The following is a 19,074-nucleotide window of genomic DNA, read 5'->3' on the forward strand; positions in this document are numbered from 1 at the left end:
GCAGATCGGTGCCAGCAGGCAAGACAACGTCGATATCGTGGGACGGCAAAGCCGCCACATGCCGCTCCTCAGCCTGTCCACAATTAGCATTTCGTACGAGGAGGAAGCAGAAGAGCTAAAGGATCTGTACGTTTATGCTGAGACGCTGAATGAACTGCCGATTAGCGGCAGAACCAGTCGGGAGGGTGACGCGGATGCGCCCCGGGCCGCCAGACTGCACAAGGACGTCGAAGACGCCCGCACTAACGGCGCTGGAGGTAGAGGAGGAAGGCTGGAGAGACATCTCTCTCTCTCTCTCTCTGTGTGTGTGTGTGTGTGTGCAGGCGGGAGTATCTGTCACTGTCAGCACCGTACAAAAAGAGAAAAGAGCCAGGGAATGGTACAGTAGGGCTTAGAGAGTGAAGGATAAAGAAGAGAAGGTAAAGGAGGAGGGGAGACCTTATTATATACACCTCCCTACGCACCTGCCTACGCAAAGATCCCACACCATTCCGGCACAAAACCCCGCACGAAACAGTTTGTACACCGCTAAATCACTCACAAGGCAAGCGCACAAAGGCTAGACAACAATAGCCCAAAACGCTCTACACCATTCATAGAGCTATCCACATGGCGCAACTAGCCTATCTTAACGTACGGCATCACCGAGGCAAGTCCTAACAAATGGGGTGGAGTAAAGGCAGAACGTAATTAGATAGACCTACACAGACAGAAGGGAGGTAACGCGTACGGAAGGCAACTCTTTGGACAAAAAGAAAAGTTGCCAGTGTCCGTACGCAGCAGCAGCGTCGCGGCCTGGATACGAACGATCGCGCACGAGCAGGATCACGTATCTATGTCACATGATGCTCGTGCGCGAACCTCCGTGCGCGAACATCTAGATATCCCCTTTTTCCTCCGTACGGAGGAAAGACAAGAGCAATAGAACCAGAAACATGTTGCCCTCACCTTACCTACCTCGTACGCTGTGCACACCGTACACCACTCTTACTCTTGCTACTTAAGTGCTCATACCATAAGCAGCTAGCTGTCAGAGCCCATTTAACAATAAGAGCTATAACTTACTTTATTTTTAGTAATACTATAAAAATAATAAAATTATTACTATTTATATACTTTTTTACTTATTACACCTTTTATAGCTACTTAATGTAGGTTATTTTACTTCTTTAAAAAAAGTGTAAAGGCGCTAAGCTAAAAACTTTATATATAACTAAATTACTTATATTATAAAAATAAAGTTTTTACTATGCTTTAAAGTAGCTTATAATGCTATAATTACTTTTAGTAATATTTAAAAAAAGTTTTAAAGTGCTAGATTAGTTCCTTTTAACCTATAATAAGTTATAATAGGCTTTAATATAAAGTTGCGCACTCTATTACTACTACTACCTATATATAATAAGCTCTAGTAGTTGTAAACCCTAAGTAATACTTTAGAACTTAAGTTATAATTAATGCTTATAAAAATAAAAATTTAGAAGCATATAAATAGTTTACTAACTTCTATAGTTAAGGCATTTAAAAAAGTTTTAAAAAGAGTAGTAATAATTATATATAAGCTAGTGTTAGCATAATAGAAAATTACTAAGCTTTAAGCAGCTAATAAAGCTACTATATAACATAAATTATATAAAAGAAAGCAGATTAAAGCAAAAAAAACTTTAATAATTTAGAAAAGCCTATACTTAATAGCTTTAAAGAAGTTTAGGGCGCGTAGTAATAAAAAGAAGGTAAAGAAGCAGGTGTAGGCTAAAGTAGGTAAGCTATTCTAAAGGCGCTACAAACAGTGTAATTAGACTAGGCATAACGCGCAAATGTGTAAGCAAGAAGCAGAAGTAGTATCTAAATAATATTCTAGGCTGTACTGTACTATATAGTGCTAGAGCAGGTTGTTATAGGCTATAATAGAGTTTGTTAGGGTGGGGTCTTAGCAAAAGTAAGCAACTCAGGTGTGTGAGCAACTCGCCTATAAAGTACGTTATATCTTATTTAAAAGCTTAAAGTGTAAACTATATCTAATGTTTCTTTAACACATCTAAGTAGTGTTATTAGAAATGCATTAGTGTAAAAAAAGTAGTGTAGTGTAGTCTTAGCAAAAGTAAGCAACTTAGGTGTGTAAGCAACTTGCTTGTAATGTACGCTAATAACATATAGACTATAGTTGTTAGATGTATTTAGTAACTTTTTTATAAAAGTAAGTTACAACATTTTAAAAAGTAAATAAAGTTACATTATACTATAAAGTATAAAAGAAACTATTACTAAGCTAAATAAATTACTAAGCGAGATAAATTCTTTTAGCGTAATAAATAATATAAACAAAAACCTAATTTTATTTACAACTAACTAAAAAACCTATATACAATATAATTAGATTTAATTGTAATATCTTTTTTTATTTATTTTACATAGATAAGTGTTCTACTTAGTTTTTCTATAGTTTTAATAGCGCTGTTACCTTAGTAGAGCTAATTTAGTATAATTACTACTATAAGCCTTTTTAGATAATTAAAATACTCTTTTTACTTTACTAGTTTTAAATAATGCTTTTAAACTATGTTTTATTCTTCTACATTACTAAATTTACTTATTTAATACTTTTTATAAATAGCCTTACTACTTGCTTTTTAAGCCTTTTAAGTTTACTTTTTATACGTATAATTTTTATAGCATTAGCTTAGCTTTTTTTTAATAAGGTATAAAAAGCGTTTCTTAGCTAGAGTTAGTAATAATATAAAAAGAATTATTTTATAAGCGTTAGCAAGTAAAATCTATAATTAATTCTCTATACTAGCCTCTCTATTGTTCTTCTAGGAAAGGAAATGTAAAGATGGGATAGGAGATAGCACGGATAGCACTAAGAGCAAGGTTTTAGAGAAAGATAAGAGTGTATTGTAAGAGAGACGAATCGCTGCCAAGCCTCGCTTGTTATAATTCATGCTTATATACAAAGCACAGGTCGTGTGATCTCTAAACAGGTTAGGTGAGGCTATACTAGCCTGTTATAAAACATCTAGCCTTATAAGAAATCTCTTAGCTTAAAAAAATTACTGTATTTAAACATTACCTAACTTTAAAATTTGTATAAACTTTAGTATAAGATAGCGCTTAACTAAACTAGGAAGGCGCTAAGCTAAAATAGAGGAAATCTAAGCCTAATAGAGTCTCTGCTAACTAATATGCTTGTAAGAACCTGTTCTTACTAGCTTGCAGCAACATTTTACTACCACGCTACATTATTTTAACCTGCTGCTGCTTGATAATTCCTTAGAATAGTATACAATACTATATAGTTTGGTGCAGCCTTAGAGTAACATCAAGGTGTGGAGCTACAGGTGTTGCAGAGGGTGCTACAAGAGATTGCAGAGACTGCGCAGACTCGACTGCTAGTCACACAACTGCGCTTGTTGCTGCTATTAGCTTGCATCAACATTTTACTCCTAAGCTATATTATTTTAGCCTATATTACTAGTATATATATAAATCTACTATAGGATCTTTAGCTAATTCTATATAGTAGTTTTAAAGATAGAGGTGCTTACCAAGCTTAATGTTATGTAGGTTTAAAGTAACTAATTTGCTTGTGTAGCTAACTATTTTATAAAATACGTTAGTATTTATAAATTAAATATTATATATTAGATTTTATTATTATTATTTAATTAATTAATATAAGTGTGTAAGAAAAGAGCTTTATACCATTGCGCTAATTCAACTAGAAGGTGCGAATAATCAACTAAGAGTTGATTTGCTACAGAATAGTATATATACCTATCGCGCGTAAGGACTGTTGTACAAACTGTTTCTATCCTTACAGTGCATTATCCTTTGTAAGGACTAGCAGCCTAACAAGGTGTTGTAAAGTAAATTATAATTAAAGTATAACATTTTATAGAGGATAAAATAGCCTGGCAGTAGCTGTTCAGAAGATCGGATGAAGTGACTCTGCTATCTAGGAGAGTTGAAGGCTCTCCTTATATACACCGAGCTTCGGAACATACTCTCTCCAGATCCCGAGCCGCGTCCCAGGCTCTGAGCCCCAGTCCCAGGCTCTCAGTATACTCGACACATTTTTATTAGAATAGACTGTTTCCTTGTGTAGACTACTTGCTTGTAAAATAAATATATTATAAAGTTAAAGTAGCTAGAGCTAATACTAGCGCTAACTAAAACTTAATACTAAAAACCTATTATAAAATTATTACTTTTATAAGCTAAATAACTTTAGTAAAATAAATTAAGTTTTTATTTACGTTATGTAAAAATTTACTTTACGTTTAATTTAATTAGCTTTTTACTATAGTATAACTTTCTCTAATTAATTTAGTTTTAGCATGTAGAGAGAAAATTTAAATTACACGTTACTTGATTGTTGCTAACTCTTCTCTCTTTTGTTTGAATAAGGCGTGTTTCTCTACTTTTTCAGATAGTGGTTGTTGAAACCAGGAGACGAGTGCTACATAATACTTCTAGGGGTATAGTTTAGGACTAGGAGTTGGTGTGAAGAGAGGCAATTCGAGAGTGGCAAATTAAGTCGTCAAGTTCTTTAGTTGGTGGGAATGCAAATTTGGGTGTTAACATGATAGCTATGCCTTCTATTGTCCACATCATTTTTATAGTTGTTTTGTGATCTAGGTATTTATTAGAGAATTAACCCGGGCACTGTTCCTTTCTGAAAGACTAGCATGTCACTCTATCTTTGATTCCCAGGAAGCCTCCACCGGCCACTGACCTCATGTGGAAAAAAAACAATATTAAACTCTATATGGATATCTACGGCCTAGTCTCTAGGGCTGCCACCCAGCCATGAGGTACGGTTGCACGGGCAGCTGCAGAACTCTCTAATTTCTCCGCTTCCATGGAGGAACTCAACATGGCGGTGTAGGCTTAGTGGTTAGATAATCTGATTTCAGAGCCTGGGAAATGGGGACTAGCACATTCTCCCATCCGAGTATTGTAACCGATGCACGGGAGGTCGATGTTGAAGTCCTCCCACTCTCACTAACAAGCCCCAGTCTTGGAAGCTGCTAAGCGAAAGGTTTAGGATTTGTTATTCTCAGCCTATCAAGCTAATCCAAGAATTCGCCCACTAAAATTACTCAGCCTAACTTGCCAACACACTTCAGCCCTCGTGTTCCGGTTGTTGCTGATTGGATGGCGCGAAAACGTGGACCGAAATCCCCTCATTGAACCCCTCCATCTGGTCCTACTTCGACTGAAAATCCAAATGGGTCTTAACAATGACCTGTGATAGTGACAGGATTTCTTGACTTGGGGGATGGGCAGCGTTTGTTTATGGCACCTGCTCCATCGAGGATATCTGGCTGGATTATGCGTTGATGGCGGCGCTGCGCCCATGTGTGAATCTGTCGAATGTTTGCATCTGTCACCGACAGACGTCATGTTTTCGGTCCACAGCCATCATGCTACAGGTGGGCAGATTGAAAACTCCTGTTGCTTGGACATCTTGGACAGTTCGCACACCATTCTCGCTAGCACTCACCATATCCGTCAATCAGTTTCCCTCAGTCAAATATCGATTCTTTTCAGCTCTCTCGGCCCGAAACATGCCTCATTAGCTGAATCACCGCGGCTCCAGCCTTGAACCCCAAAAAGAGAAGAGTTGCCCAGGACCCTACCTCCGCCACACAAAATCAGTGATCACCCCACCAACAAGAGAGTGACGTTCACGCCATTGACTGACTACTTTGTTCTAAACACATGAAATACTCGGCAAATATAGCATGCAACAACCACGCTAGAAGGCAGCCGTGAAAAGGCGCCAACGCACCTATCGTGGGCTTTCAAGATCATCAAACAGAGTAGGCACGCTGCGCGCACGCGGCTCTTCAGCCTGGCTATGTATAAAAGAATGGTTCATACCCTCCTCCGCTCTTCATACCCGTAACTTCCTTTCGTTAAGTACAGCACCTCAATCCAGGCAAAGATTTGAAACATGTCTGGAACCACACTGAAGGGAACTTTCACGGATTGCGGTCCTGGGAATCTGCCACAGTTAGATTTTGGCTGCGCCGGGCCTAGCTGTGGTGTGTTAGATCAGTTCCCAGGCGGTGCGAGTGTTGACAATGGGAATGGGTTGGACTACAAGAGTAACGCACGTTGCGATTCCAAAGGCTCGAACTATATCAGTCAATACGTATTTTCTCAACCTGGAAATCAAGTGGATCATCCCGTTGCCCAAGAGCAGAATATCACTCTACCGGACTGCAAGGGATTGCACGTTCAGAGCGATGGGACCGGCGCGGGCACAAAAGTGGACGCCGTGACAAGAACCACTGGCGCTGATTGTGAGCCCCCACCACCACGCGGTTCTACTATAATCGTCATTCCTCTGCCACAATCATCCCAGGCTGGGATTGGGGCCTCTTCCGTCATCATTGGACCTCCATCCCAATCCTCCGGGGCTGGGGGCGTTCTAGCATCGGTAGCGTCTCCTCAGGCTTCTTCATCGTCTATTGATGTTGGTGGAATTATCATCAGCGGAATAGGAGGTGGAGCTACTTCTACAAGAGGAGGTGGAGTAACTTCAACAGGAGGAGGTGGAGCTACTTCAACAGGAGAAGGCTCAGTGCCGACAAAGTCCCCAAATCCTATACAGTCCCAGCCCGCTCAGTTCACGGGCCGCGCAACCTGTCACCAGCATCCGAAAATTGGAGTCTTGGTAGTCTTCCTTTTTGCCCTCGGATTCCTTATCCAAGGAAGCTCAGCTTACCAATTAAAGCCAGAAATGGGGCCAGATACGGAAAGAAGAACGGTGTATAAACTAAAGCTCAGGGCTCTGTCAGACAATACACATTTGTTCGCCAAACAACTGGGGGGATACGTTGCATCAAAGGCGAACAACCAAGGGTTCGCAGATCAGCTCATCTCAGACACAATTTCAGCGATCTGCACGACCTCCTTCACTGGCGGCTCAACTGGGTCCTTCTCCCCGGCGGTCGTCGACGGTTGCGTCACCTCAGTCTATGACGACAGTTCATCAAAGAAGGCTGATGTTGAATTCCTTTCCGTGTTTGGGGCATCTATGTTCTGCAACTATATCACTAGCCAGGCCTATCCTATCGCGAGCCAGTTCTCCAGCGAAGCATGCAAGGGCCTTGAGGATCTTGTAGTAGGGTCTTCATCATCAACCGTTCCTCCAGTTCTTCCGCCTACGACTCCAATTGCTACCCCTCCCAGGAGTACGCCTGCTATCTCTCCTCCAAGCCCTCCTGTTTCTCGCCCATCAAACCCTCCTGTATCTTCTCCGCCAAGCCCTTCCGTTTCTCGCCCATCAAACCCTCCTGTATCTTCTCCGCCAAGTCCTTCCGTTTCTCGCTCATCAAACCCTCCTGTATCTTCTCCGTCAAGTCCTCCCCTCCCACCTCCCTCAAGTCCCACACCCTCGACTCCCACTCGCCCGTCCTCTACTCCAATCCCCACGCTATCCAGTCCTCCTTCCTCGACTCGAGTGCCTCCTTCCTCTACTCCAATTCCTCCACCTTCCAGTCCACCATCGACCCCCGTTCCCCCACCTACAACACCGCCTGTATCATCGAGCAGGATACCTACTGTACCGCCATTTGGGAACTCTTCGATCCCATCGCCAACTTCAAAGGTACCCCCAGCATGCACTACGACCACCCAAGCTCTTTGCAATGGAGCATGCGTAAATCTTTTATCCGACCCTGCCAACTGTGGGGCCTGCGGCACAAAGGTAGGTTTGACAAGCTCAGCCCCAGATCCGAAATCAGCTAAATCTGCCCACAGTGTCCATCGGGTACCTGCGCCAACGGCGTCTGTTCTACAAACTCATGCACAGGTCGAACTTGTAATACTTTTGCGTCCTGTGGCTCGGGTAGTGGTTGCGTCTGCTACTCTACTTCGGACGGCACGGGCTTCTGTGCGGGCAATGCCTTGTGCGCTGGGCTCGCAGACTGTACTGCTAGTAGCGACTGTCCGGTTGGCTCTGTATGTGTGGTGAACAGTTGCTGTACAAGGAATGTGTGCATTCCGGCCAGTGCATGTGGGCCTACAACGCCTGCGGCATTGTTAATCCGGGGCTGGGATGATGGAAATGTGACAAGTGGGTATGCGGCTGGCTGGAGATTCTGAAGTGGTTGCGTTTGATGACCGAAGAAGGCGACGGTCTTGCTTTTGAACTTATTATCGGTAAGGGTGGGTTTTTTTTTATGATCTGGTTAATGAATTAATGGTATTGTATGATGGAATGTCCGCACGGTTTGGTATCCACCCCTTGAAAGAAACACTATGCGAGAAGCATTGGACAGCTGTGCGAACACCCTCTATAAACAGGACGGGTCACCCCCTTGGATGCTGTATGTAGTACTTGATGATAACACCTGTAGTTTGCTTTTATGTCCTCTGCTGCCTAGTATTTGGTTTCCTCGAGTATTTGAGTTTGGATAACTGTAAGGCCCCTCTGAGTTAAGCTACAGTGTTTTATCGAGTAATGCACGGCCTGCGTAATGCATGCTTTTTTAAAGAGCTTTCCTTCTACCTTCACAGCTATAATAGCTAAGTTATGGCTTTAAAATTTAACTTTAAGATACCTAGAGTAGTTATATATATATATTAGTTATATGAAATTCTTTTAAAAATCTCTTGAGCACTTAGTTAATTTTATATATAACTACGAATCTTAGTATTATGTTTGATTTTACTTATACTAAAGTAAATCAAAAGTAATTTCTTTGAATATATATGTAATAGTTCGGCGCGCTAGCTGGGGATTTTAACAAAGCTAAGACATTTCACTGCACTGATTACCTGCCCCGACTGAGCCACGCTAATTCGACTGCCAGGCTACCGTTAAAGCCTTTCAACCCCAAGTGCACACCCAAAGCAATACAGTAGAGCTGTTTTGTCAATCGGCCCTGAATAATGTCCCAATCTAGGCATTGTCTCAGCTATTAGCTTTCATTCAAGCAGGCGACCCCTACGAGAGATGTGGACTTGAATCCTGTGATGCGCCTGGCATAGGTTTGTCGTTCTCTTCGAATCAGGGAGGCTCAAAATAAGGAGGGGAAAGAAGAACCTTCTAGAATCGAAGAAAGGAGACGGGAATAAGATGGCGAATCCTAATGGAAGCGGAAAGTTTCAATCTGCTAGGCACTGCACTCTGTACATACTAATCTCAGACGACGATAGTATCTGAAATGCCTTCCGCAAGACGCAAAACGAATGGCTCTGTTTCGGACCCTGTCGATACGACCCTCTAAGCTCAGGGATCATAAGATTAGTAGCGGTCCACCTAAGTAGAGGAAGTGACCGGGCTTTGTCTTGTCACCTTAACATTGTCAACCAATTCGGCACCGTCATACGAAGCACATCCTATAGATGGGAGAACCAACGTGGTGGCATCCTGTGGTGCTGTGGAAAGGCTCGAAATCCGGCGGGATTAATGAATGCCCTCGGACGCCTCTACCTCCCTGATGCTCAACGGCTAGTATGGGCAGATGCCGTCTAGATAAACCGGAAAGACCAGGAAGAAAAGGCGGACCAAATACAGCTTATGGGAGAAATCTACAATAAAGCTACCCGTGTCCTTGTATGGCTTGGGGAAGACACCAATGGCGAAGCCGAGCTGGCGCTCAATCGAATCAGAAGCATTGCTCTGGCCGAAGATAATCTTCCTTCCTCCAGAACCCGTGGTGGAGCCCAGTGACAGCGTTTTACAACTGTGACTGGTCTTCAGGACTATGGGTCGTTCAAGAAATCACAATGGTAACCTCTCCAGAAGTGCTCTGGGGAGCGGCAAGTATTCCGTTGGAAACAGGTGACCACGCTTCAACTTTAGTAAGGACGCTTTACTATGGAGAAATGATGCATAAAAAGCTGCGTGCCTACTTATTTCACCGGTTGTCAGGTATAAAAAAATGGGAATTGACTTCCATTCGAGAGCTTCCTATATATACTGCAAGTAACTCGAAAACTCAACTGCGGGAAACTAAAAGATCGCATTTACGCACTCTTAGGATTTACCAGCATGGATACCACCCGGGACTTCCTTTCGGAGCCTGGCGTTAAAGAACGCACTCGGTCGGTATTCCGAAAAGTTGCTAGAAAAGTACTTCGGCGGATGCAGACCCTTGACGTACTTTCCGTCATTCAGCACGAATCTAACGTTCGAAAGCTGACCTGGGTTCCAAGGTGGAATATTCGCACTAGTTATACACTAGCACCGCTGGGTTCAAGGGTCTAAAAATATACCGCCTCACAACGCACCCCGGTTCCTTCGATCAACTGGACAGGGAGATGGGGTGAATTTCTGTGCGTTTCAGGTATCGAATTCGATAGCATCGTCGAGATGACCCAAATTATCCTTGGCTCGGAAAATCCCAGTGCACAGAATGCAGCATTGGTAGAGGTACTAACCAAATTTCTTACCAAATCCAGTCCTTACCTGACAAACAAATCCCTTGATCGAGTAGGTTGCTGGACCCTTACGGTGGGTAAAGATTGGTGTGGGATGATAATTAGGAAAGTGTCAGAACACCTTGCTGACTTTGCTGCATTCTGGACCAGCAAGACATGCCATCAACTAGGGCTTAGCTCAATCACATTGCGGAGAAAGTGCCACTTGTGGAGATGCTGTTCGCTTCGTCCTAAAGGGTAGAAATGCCTATAGGGGGAGAAGGCTATTTTACACTTCCAATGGTTACGTCGGCATTGGACCCTGCCGTATTGCAGTACGGCGACACAGTTTGCGTACTCTCGGGTGGAAACATCCCATTCGTATTAAGGCGAGAGCGACTGAAAAGAAGGTTTATGCTCATTGGAGAGGCGTATGTTCATGGGATTATGCAGGGCCAGGCTGTTTGCAAATATCCCAACCGTCAACAGAAGCTCGTGACTTTCAAAATAAGATGGTCAGTAGATAGTAGCAATAGATTTGGTAAAAGGATCCGACTATAAAACAACTCTCGAGTTCTGGAAAGGCAGCTCAGGATAAGAGGCAGGAAAATTTGCAAAGAGAAAGATGACACGTTTCGCTCGACACGGAATAGAAGAAAAAGGTGACCAGGATGCTCTTTGTTGTTGGGTCATGTGCCGGAGGAATGAGTATGTTCTTTAATCATCGCCGTTGCTAAAAAGCGCGTAGGTTGGATTTAGCTTTTCGCCCGTATTCATCCTTCCCTTCCCTGTCGCTGCAAGTTTGATTTGTACAATAAGGGGGAAGCAGGTTCGGGCTTAGCCGAGAACAGTTGGCCTGGCATCCCATCACGAGTCAGAAAATCCCCATCGGCTTTCCTCACTGTGCGCCATTCGCAGCCGATAGGAAATATCCATCTCTTCCTACCTCGCTTCGCAACCGCGTGTTTGGGTCTTGCTTTGCTCGTCCAAAGTCAAGCTAGAGTTAGGTCATGCAAGTTTGTATAAGATAGCGCCCAGTGTTGCTGGACGAGCAAAGACCTGCTGGACAGTCCATCGTGAGGGAGACAATACGCGAGCACCCCTTGTTATCAAAGACTCGTGGGAGTTTCCGGAGCGCTATGAGGAGGGTGAGTTACTACGCGAGGCGACCAAGAAGGGCGTGGTCAATGTCGGGAGATACTATTACCATTCGACCGTCCGTGTCAATGATCGGGACGACGACGTCCAGGGGAGCGTGCGAAGAAACCTCGGATAACAAAAGCGACAAACTATGACCAGAAAGCTCGATGCTCCCCCCAACCAGGGCTGGACGCCACATCTCACGAAGAGACCGAAGCAGCAGCGCTAGTGGGTAGAAGCGGCTCTCAAGCTGCAGGACACACCTTGCCGCCGAGCAAACGAAGGTGTTCTAGCTCTCTAACGAAGGGCGGAAGGCTGGTAGCAAATCAAGCACATCGTTGTGTTATTGTCCGAGACTACTAAAAGCCTATATACAAAGCGAGCTCACAGGCTGGCCTTCTTGCCGCACTGGAAGGCTGCATGGACGGATACGAGCCGCTACATACACAGGCTAGTCTGCTGCGGGGCGATATCTCACCAAAGAACCTCATGGTGAACGAAAGCAACCGCAACTCCTAGCTCGCTTTCTTGATCGACCTCGGCCTTGCCGTTAAGGAGAAGCAGGAGAAGTCTTTGGGAGCAATGGGGAAGACCGGCACACGGGCGCTCGTGGCGATTGAAGTGCTTCTCGACGATAAAAATCATTCATTTATGCATGATCTGGAGTCGTCCTTGATGCTATTCTGGATTTGCATTTATTATGACGGACATGGTAAAGACAGTCGGCCAACGGAGTTTGAGAGCGTCAGGAAGTTGGCAGGTTCCAAAAAGAACGTTGTGGGCGACGAACGGGATTTTCTCAAGATCGCAGAGATGAACTTTACGCCGTTTTATTAACCACTCATCCCTTGCGTCAATAGGTTACGGGAGAAAGGTGTTCCCTAATGGTGAGAGATAGAGGGACGCAAACGCAAAGCTTTACCTTGATATAAAAGAGATACTTCAAGAAGCACAGGATAACTTACTGGAATTAGAGGGACAATAATCTGATTCATTTTACTGGTGGACCGCGTTTAATAAGAGCCTTCGTTGTTCCCCGAATGATCGAAAGGCCTCCAAAGTACTTCTCTTTCCTCCGGTGTCATTCGTCTCGGAGGCATAGCGAGACGTAACATAAACATTGGCCGAGGGGAGTACATGACCTTCTGAGAAGTGCAGCCGTTCGGTCGAAGGAGAAAACCCCCGTTTGTTGTCTTCACTCACGTTTAACATCGCGAATGGTCATCGCCTGAGCGCAAATGGGTATCATGCGGCCCGTAATCCTGCGCTTGGTTTCTTCTGCGAGCCTTCAAGCTCGCTGCCATCTGACGACTTGGGACCCGAATTAGACTTAGATGCAAGCCTCATGCCACGGCCGTGGCGTTGCTGAAAGTCTGATTTGTCTGCCTCTCCGACAGCACTATCGGTGCTAGGCAGTGTGTCACCTTCCCGAGATAGAACTTCATCCCTCACAGAGCTAATCACCGCAATATCCCGTGACAGCTGTTGGAGCGACTCATCGCTAAGGTGACCTCCGACTTGCCTGATTCTAAAGCCATCCCCTCTATTTTTACCATGTATAGTCTTCTCGCTGGTTGACACCAGGAACTGAACAGTCTCATCTCCGGTAGCTTGATTCTCGATGATGCTTATTTTCTCTTTCAAGTTGTAATCTGCCTTGAAGCAGATGTCCATGCACTGGCGAGCGGTCGACCATTCCTCGCGAAGGCTTTCTAGGTTCGCAATTTCATCCTGCGCCATGCTTGCCTTAGATTGTGTCATCAGTCGGTTGATCACGTCGTGCATGTACCCCTCCAGCTTTGCAGTTGCTTGGTTCAGGCGCATCTTGCACTCCTGCATGGCCTCGCCAGCTATTCTTTCAGGAACACCAGCTGACTCCGCAGAAGAACCTAGGCTGCGTTGTGTGGGTCTCAGCTGGATCTGACTGATGTGCTCAGATAGCTGAGCGCAGATCTGGAGACATTGTTGTGTGCTCAGCCGCTCTTCCTGCATGTGGCGCAATTCCACTGTCTCTGAGTCGGTGGCGGTGCGCGTGAAAATAGTTTCGAGCTTCTCGTCGATACTCTCGAGGCGTGCTTCAAGATCATCGGTCGCGGTCTTGATGAGGCGTTTGTAACCTTGGAGGCTTTCGGCTGTAACGGAAGATTTGCGACTGTTCATTGTTTAGAGCGGCTGCAGAACACAGAGCCGAAGAACTCACAGGTTGGCATCGGTGAGCGCGATACTAATGGTAGATTTGTATCCAGCCAGTAGCTGCCTGAAGTCGTCGATGCCGTCACCCATGTACTTCAGCTTCGCCCAGTCCCGAAAGCTCGTCCGACTGCTACTCGACCGTGATGAGCATTTCCTAAGTTCCTCTTCAAACTCTCCGCAAGCCTTGCCGCATCGTAGCAGTGGTAGACTGAGGGCAGAGACGTCAATATCAGTAGTTTTGCTGAGGGTATCGCTTAGAGTGCGCAGAACTCCTTGTAGCGCTTCTAGCTCTGCTGCGAGACTGCGTACACGTTCAGGGTGATTTTGGAAACTCTGAATCGTGTTGTAGAGCGTGATGCTGGACTGAAAGGCGAAGGTGGCAAGCGTAAGTAGTCCAGACGCGAGGCTGATGGGTTCCGCCATCGCGCTGGAACGTCTCACGATAGAAGATGAGAGGTGGGGTAAAGCAGTGTCTAAATAGCCCAATGGTCGCCAAGTCAATCAGCAACCAATGAGATACAACGTCTCCAAGAAGCTTTGAGAGTGACGAGGGAGAACGCTACTACGCATAGCTTACTTACTCTGTGTTCTAGTCTATTGATGGGTATTCGCGATTGATAGCGGTTGAAACGAAAAGGCCGCAAGCTTGCGGACGCAGCGTGGGCAGCCCGAGCTGATTCCCGGCCAACAAGACACAAAATTACATTAAGGTTGGAACTTGGAATCAACAGCGTCGGCGAAACCATGATCGCAAACAATAATCTCGCTAGCGTCCAGGGGGTTCCACAATCGCTGGCGACAGATGCGGGAGAGCAACGGCGAGAAGGCGCTGCGGAATTGTCGCTGGAGAACTTGCAACGAGAGCGGGCGACTTAGCGCTGGGGAAGCGTGATTTAGCGATGACGTCGCTGCCGTCACCAACTCCAAATGGCCCCAGAGGTTTCTAAACTGGACCCTTTCATCCCGCAGCACCCTTTTCGGTCCCTCCAACCCAAAATGATCCCCTGTCCCCACCCATCTGGTTCCAAACCGGCCCCCCATTTCTCTACAATATTCGTCGTTGCACTGACAAGGTACGCTAGCAGTTTGCGAATGCCGCCAATTTCGTGTCGCCGAAGACGCCCCTGATGCTTCTTAATAGGTTTAGTTTTGAGGCTCATTAGGTAATACAGTAAGAACTAAGAGACCCTTGGAGCTTCTCAAATAATGAATAGTGAAATCTAATTCTCCCTTCCACTCCCAACTCTCTCTCCACATACCCAACTTCTCGTCTGGCACTGTACCTAGTCAATAGCACCCTTGCCAGTCTGAGAGCACGTGCAATGTTCTTGGCATAGAACGCCGATATTACGTTATTACGGACCAGCCTCCCAGCCTGCCACCCTGTCAGTACCTGTGCATTATCGCGCCTCCGTTCCTTCCATCGTTCTTCTCAACGTCCTTCTCACATCGCACTTCATCTCAGGCTACCCATGCTTTCGCCGACACATTTAATCCTACAAAATTCCGCAAACGCGACTTCGTCCGAGCAACCTAACCGCGACCTACACTGCCAACAATGACAATTCCATCTCAGTCGGAAATACTCCAATCCAATCCGATAGGCATGTCGCACCTTGCGGAAAGACCGAAGCAGCAACGCCAGGCCCAAGCCGTCTTCGAGCTGTACGGATGTGCCGTTGCCGCCTAGCAAGTGAACCCGTTCAAACTCTCCGATAAAAGGTAGAAGGGCGATGGCGAACCGAGTACATCGCCGCGTCATTGTCCAAGACTACGGGAAGGCCATCTACAAGGCGAGCTCCAAGGTTAGCCTTCTTGCTGTGCTAGAAGGCTGCATCGAAGGATACAAGTCGTTACACACCCAGGCCGGTATACTACAATGTAACATGTCGCCAAGCAACCTCATGGTTAATGAAGACGTCTATAACCCCTCCTGGTGCTCGTTTTTGATCGACCTCGATCTTGCAATCAAGGAGCAGTGGGAAGAGTCTTCTGGAGCACGGGGGAAGGCCGGCACACCAGCGTTCACGGCCATCAGGGTGCCTCTTGACGAAGCAAATCATTCGTTCATGCACAATTTAGAGCCACTCTTCTGGGTGCTTTTTTTTTTGGATATGCATTCACTCTAACGGGCCGGGCAGAGATATTGGGGCAAATGAGTTTGAGTGCTGGAACTACGAGAATGACGGGAAGTTGGCAGGTTCCAAAATTAGTGTTGCGTGTGACAAAAGAGATTTCTTCATGATTGCGGAGATGAACTCTACACAGTATTTTCAACCATTGATCACCCACGGCAATAGAATATGAATAAGGGTGTTTCCTAATGGCGAAAGATGGAGGGGTCTAAATCCAAAACTGTACTTTAAGATGAAGGTGATACTCTGGATAGCACAGGATGACTGGAAGGAATGAGAGGGATAATGAGATTTATTTTGTTAGTGGGCCGCGGTTAATGAGAGCCTTTGTTGTTCGCCAAATGATTGAAAAGCCTCCAAAGTACTTCTCTTTCTTCTGGTGTCATTTGCCTCAGAGGCATAGAGAGGCGTAACATAAACATCGGCTGAAGGAGTACAGGGCCCTCTGGGAAGTGCAGCCGTTCGGTCGAAGGAGAAAACCTCCGTTTGTTGTCTTCACCCACGTCCAACCTCGCGAATAGCCATCGTCTAAGTCCAAATGGGGATCATGCGATCTGTAATACAGCGCTTGATACTTGTAGAAATTTCAGCTATATGTAACCAGCCTTAAGATTTGTTAATAGTAATAGTAAATAAAAGCTATAAAGAGAGTTAAAAACATATTAACGTACACTACAGGCAAGTTGCTTACACACCTAAGTTGCTTACTTTTACTAAGACTCTGCTAAACTACTTTTCCTATACTAATACATTCCTAATAGTTAACACTACTTAGATGTTCTAAAGAAATATTAAATATAGCTTATACTTTAGGCTTTTAAATAAAACATAATACTTTTAAAGTAATATACTATAGCTATGTATAAAGTCTTTTATAAAATAATAAATAACTAACACACAAGATAACTTTTATAAGCTAATTCTATAGCTAACTTATAAAAGCTAAATAATAATAACGTACCTAACGGGTTAGCCGGCCACACAGGTTGGCTGGCCACTTTTGCTAAGCCCCTACTAAACTCTACCTATCTACATAATGCCTTAACAACAACACTAGATTAAATCTTCTAAAGAACATTAGATACAGCTTGCTCTTTAAGCTCTTAAATAAGACTTAAAACTCTCCTTATAACACGCTATAGCTATCTATAATGTCTTTTACATAACACTAAGTAATTAACGCGCTAGACAGCCTTTATAAGTAGAATGCTAGCCTAAATTAAGAAATTTAACTAATCTTAAAAAAAAAGTAGTTGTTAAGTATATACTTAAGCTTATTACATGCAGATTTCTTTCTAGGCTTACAGCTATAGCTAATATAGCTAATTCCTTGCCTGCAGAGTGTAATCTAGGCTAGGTTAGCTTAAACTAGCCTAGTATGTAGGTTAAGCACTGCTTTAAGTTTATAATAAAGTTTAATTATAAGTATAATTATAAAAAAGCACTTTATAAAGATCTAGAGGTTATCTAAGGCTAGTTTTGCCTAGTAGCTAACATAAAAGCTAAGTACAGTATTTAGAATAAAGACAGGTATAACTTTAATAAGTTAGGCTTTATAATAGGCTAGATATTAACTAAAGCAGTTATTACAGCTTTAGAAAGATAAGAATAGCTAAAAGTAATATAGTAAAGTAATAGAAATTAGATAATAGTTATTTAAAGCATTAACATAATAAAGTAAGCTATAAAAATAGAAGTATATAGACTTAGTAACTGTTACAATCTTTACTTTAGAGAAATAGTGTCCGAAGAACTCTAGGCCTGGGAGGTAGTTAGGGGAGCGAAGGGAGAGAACTTAGTCTTAGGCAGGTGTACAGTCTGTTAAGGCGTAGTTGCTAGGAGTAGGAGAAGCAGCTAACTGTAGTTTGCTCTTTAACAGCAGTATAAGGTGCTTAGGTTAAACAGTTCCTGTGTAGGAACAAGATAGAAGGTATATGTAGTGCAAGATATACTATTAGATTACTTTTTATTAAAAAGTAGTAATACTACTTAGTCTATGTAATAGTAAACTAGACTAAACTTTAATTATAACTTCTAAATGTAGTTAGGATCTTAAATTATATACATAGGGTTGCATGCTCTGCATGCTTTGCATGCATTGCATACAAACGCGCTCAGCTCATTAGACAGCGCATTTGGCTGTGCATTAGTCTAAGAGTTCTGTCCATTCCTTGTCTGTTAGGTCACGTGACTTGTCAGAGGGGAAGATAGAGAGATTCTATCCTTGTTTGTTTAAACATGTTACAATCCTTGCTTCGTAGAAGCACTCAGGTCTTAAGATATTCCTAGGAGAGAAGTAGGACGGATGGTAGGGGCCAACGGTAGGGTGTACAGTCCTACGTATAGGCTAGTGGGCTACTAGAGGGGAGTAGAGTAACTAGATTGTGGTTTGCCCTTAATGCAGTAGTAGAAAGGCTAGGCTAAACAGTCCTATTAGACAGAGTTAGAGGTATATATAGTATAAGATATATAAATAGTATTACAGCTTATTAAAAAGCTAAATGCTACTTAGTCTATGTAGAGAATAAACTAAACATTAAACACACCTTCTAAAGGTTATTTAATGTAGGAACTATATACATGTACTAGAGGTGCTAAGGGGAGTAAAAGAGGTTTATAAGAGTCTGCTAAGGCAAGCTCTTATAAGCTCTCTTAAGCTTCTTAGACTTATAGCCTGTTCTCTCTATTAAACAACACATTCCTTTATTACTGTAGGCAGCTGTGCTGCTTCTGTGTCCTCTAGTTAGTTTATAAGCAAGCCCTGTCCTAATCTAGCTAGATTATAGAGCACTGCTAGTAGAGTTACGCTAGTCTAACTATAGATTGTAACACACTGCCCCTCCTCCCTAGTAGCGTCCTTGCTGCTCTGCTTACATAACTATGTTAGTAAAAGTTTATTTATAAAGTAAGTGCTTACTTACTAGAAGGCATTCTTAACATTTATTTTTTTTAAACTAAATAGCTTATTAGTCTTATTTATTTTATTATCTTTATATTACTTTACATTTTAATTTTTTTTATTAAATAAAAATAAGGCTCTATAGCGCTTACTAATCTTTAGAGTTATCTTATATGTTAACTTTATCCTTAGATAAATGTGTTAAGTGTGTAAAAAAGTATAATAAATGTAATGCTTTTATCTCTAACACTATGTAAAATTAATTAAAAAAAAAAGACACTTCTTTAGTCTACTAAGGCTTTATAAGCATAGGATTATGTGTTATTA

General features: G+C 43.5%; 7 protein-coding genes across 7 annotated transcripts; 6 read left to right on the forward strand and 1 right to left on the reverse strand.

The window, feature by feature from the left end:
* Nucleotides 1-3,937: 3,937 nt before the first annotated feature.
* BDR25DRAFT_363749 (uncharacterized protein) lies at nucleotides 3,938-5,911 on the forward strand (the record flags this gene model as incomplete). Its single annotated transcript, XM_033696786.1, has 12 exons — nucleotides 3,938-3,942; nucleotides 4,014-4,059; nucleotides 4,434-4,456; nucleotides 4,510-4,629; nucleotides 4,714-4,740; nucleotides 4,808-4,882; nucleotides 4,938-5,017; nucleotides 5,130-5,250; nucleotides 5,290-5,371; nucleotides 5,400-5,531; nucleotides 5,583-5,683; nucleotides 5,773-5,911. The coding sequence occupies 12 exons, from the start codon at nucleotides 3,938-3,940 to the stop codon at nucleotides 5,909-5,911; spliced, it is 951 nt and encodes a 316-aa protein (XP_033539486.1).
* A 48-nt stretch (nucleotides 5,912-5,959) lies between these two features.
* Nucleotides 5,960-8,194, forward strand: BDR25DRAFT_347662 (uncharacterized protein; the record flags this gene model as incomplete). Its single annotated transcript, XM_033694297.1, has 2 exons — nucleotides 5,960-7,720; nucleotides 7,774-8,194. 2 exons carry the CDS (start codon nucleotides 5,960-5,962, stop codon nucleotides 8,116-8,118), a joined length of 2,106 nt encoding a protein of 701 aa, XP_033539487.1. The 3' UTR covers nucleotides 8,119-8,194.
* Nucleotides 8,195-9,493: 1,299 nt separating this feature from the next.
* Nucleotides 9,494-9,691, forward strand: BDR25DRAFT_248353 (uncharacterized protein; the record flags this gene model as incomplete). Its single annotated transcript, XM_033685970.1, has 1 exon — nucleotides 9,494-9,691. A coding segment is annotated over one exon (198 nt), but the record flags the coding sequence as incomplete, so codon positions are not given.
* Nucleotides 9,692-10,012: 321 nt separating this feature from the next.
* On the forward strand, nucleotides 10,013-12,357 carry BDR25DRAFT_330130 (uncharacterized protein; the record flags this gene model as incomplete). The annotated part of the gene is made up of 4 exons (XM_033692505.1): nucleotides 10,013-10,093; nucleotides 11,378-11,635; nucleotides 11,911-12,012; nucleotides 12,076-12,357. 4 exons carry the CDS (start codon nucleotides 10,013-10,015, stop codon nucleotides 12,355-12,357), a joined length of 723 nt encoding a protein of 240 aa, XP_033539489.1.
* Nucleotides 12,358-12,765: 408 nt separating this feature from the next.
* On the reverse strand, nucleotides 12,766-14,136 carry BDR25DRAFT_248313 (uncharacterized protein; the record flags this gene model as incomplete). Its single annotated transcript, XM_033685969.1, has 2 exons — nucleotides 12,766-13,672; nucleotides 13,721-14,136. The coding sequence occupies 2 exons, from the start codon at nucleotides 14,134-14,136 to the stop codon at nucleotides 12,766-12,768; spliced, it is 1,323 nt and encodes a 440-aa protein (XP_033539490.1).
* An 815-nt stretch (nucleotides 14,137-14,951) lies between these two features.
* BDR25DRAFT_308199 (uncharacterized protein) lies at nucleotides 14,952-16,199 on the forward strand. Its single transcript, XM_033690993.1, has one exon. The coding sequence runs from the start codon at nucleotides 15,447-15,449 to the stop codon at nucleotides 15,840-15,842; it is 396 nt and encodes a 131-aa protein (XP_033539491.1). The 5' UTR covers nucleotides 14,952-15,446; the 3' UTR covers nucleotides 15,843-16,199.
* BDR25DRAFT_363754 (uncharacterized protein) lies at nucleotides 16,109-16,448 on the forward strand (the record flags this gene model as incomplete). The annotated part of the gene is made up of 2 exons (XM_033696787.1): nucleotides 16,109-16,229; nucleotides 16,288-16,448. 2 exons carry the CDS (start codon nucleotides 16,109-16,111, stop codon nucleotides 16,446-16,448), a joined length of 282 nt encoding a protein of 93 aa, XP_033539492.1.
* Between the last annotated feature and the right edge of the window lie 2,626 nt (nucleotides 16,449-19,074).

This window comes from Lindgomyces ingoldianus (assembly GCF_010093535.1).
Source record: "Lindgomyces ingoldianus strain ATCC 200398 unplaced genomic scaffold BDR25scaffold_78, whole genome shotgun sequence".
Taxonomy (NCBI): Eukaryota; Fungi; Ascomycota; class Dothideomycetes; order Pleosporales; family Lindgomycetaceae; genus Lindgomyces; species Lindgomyces ingoldianus.

What these genes read in the sequence shown, in the direction of transcription:
- BDR25DRAFT_308199 (XM_033690993.1), top strand. Translation starts at nt 15,447, where the DNA reads ATGGCGAACCGAGTACATCGCCGCGTCATTGTCCAAGACTACGGGAAG.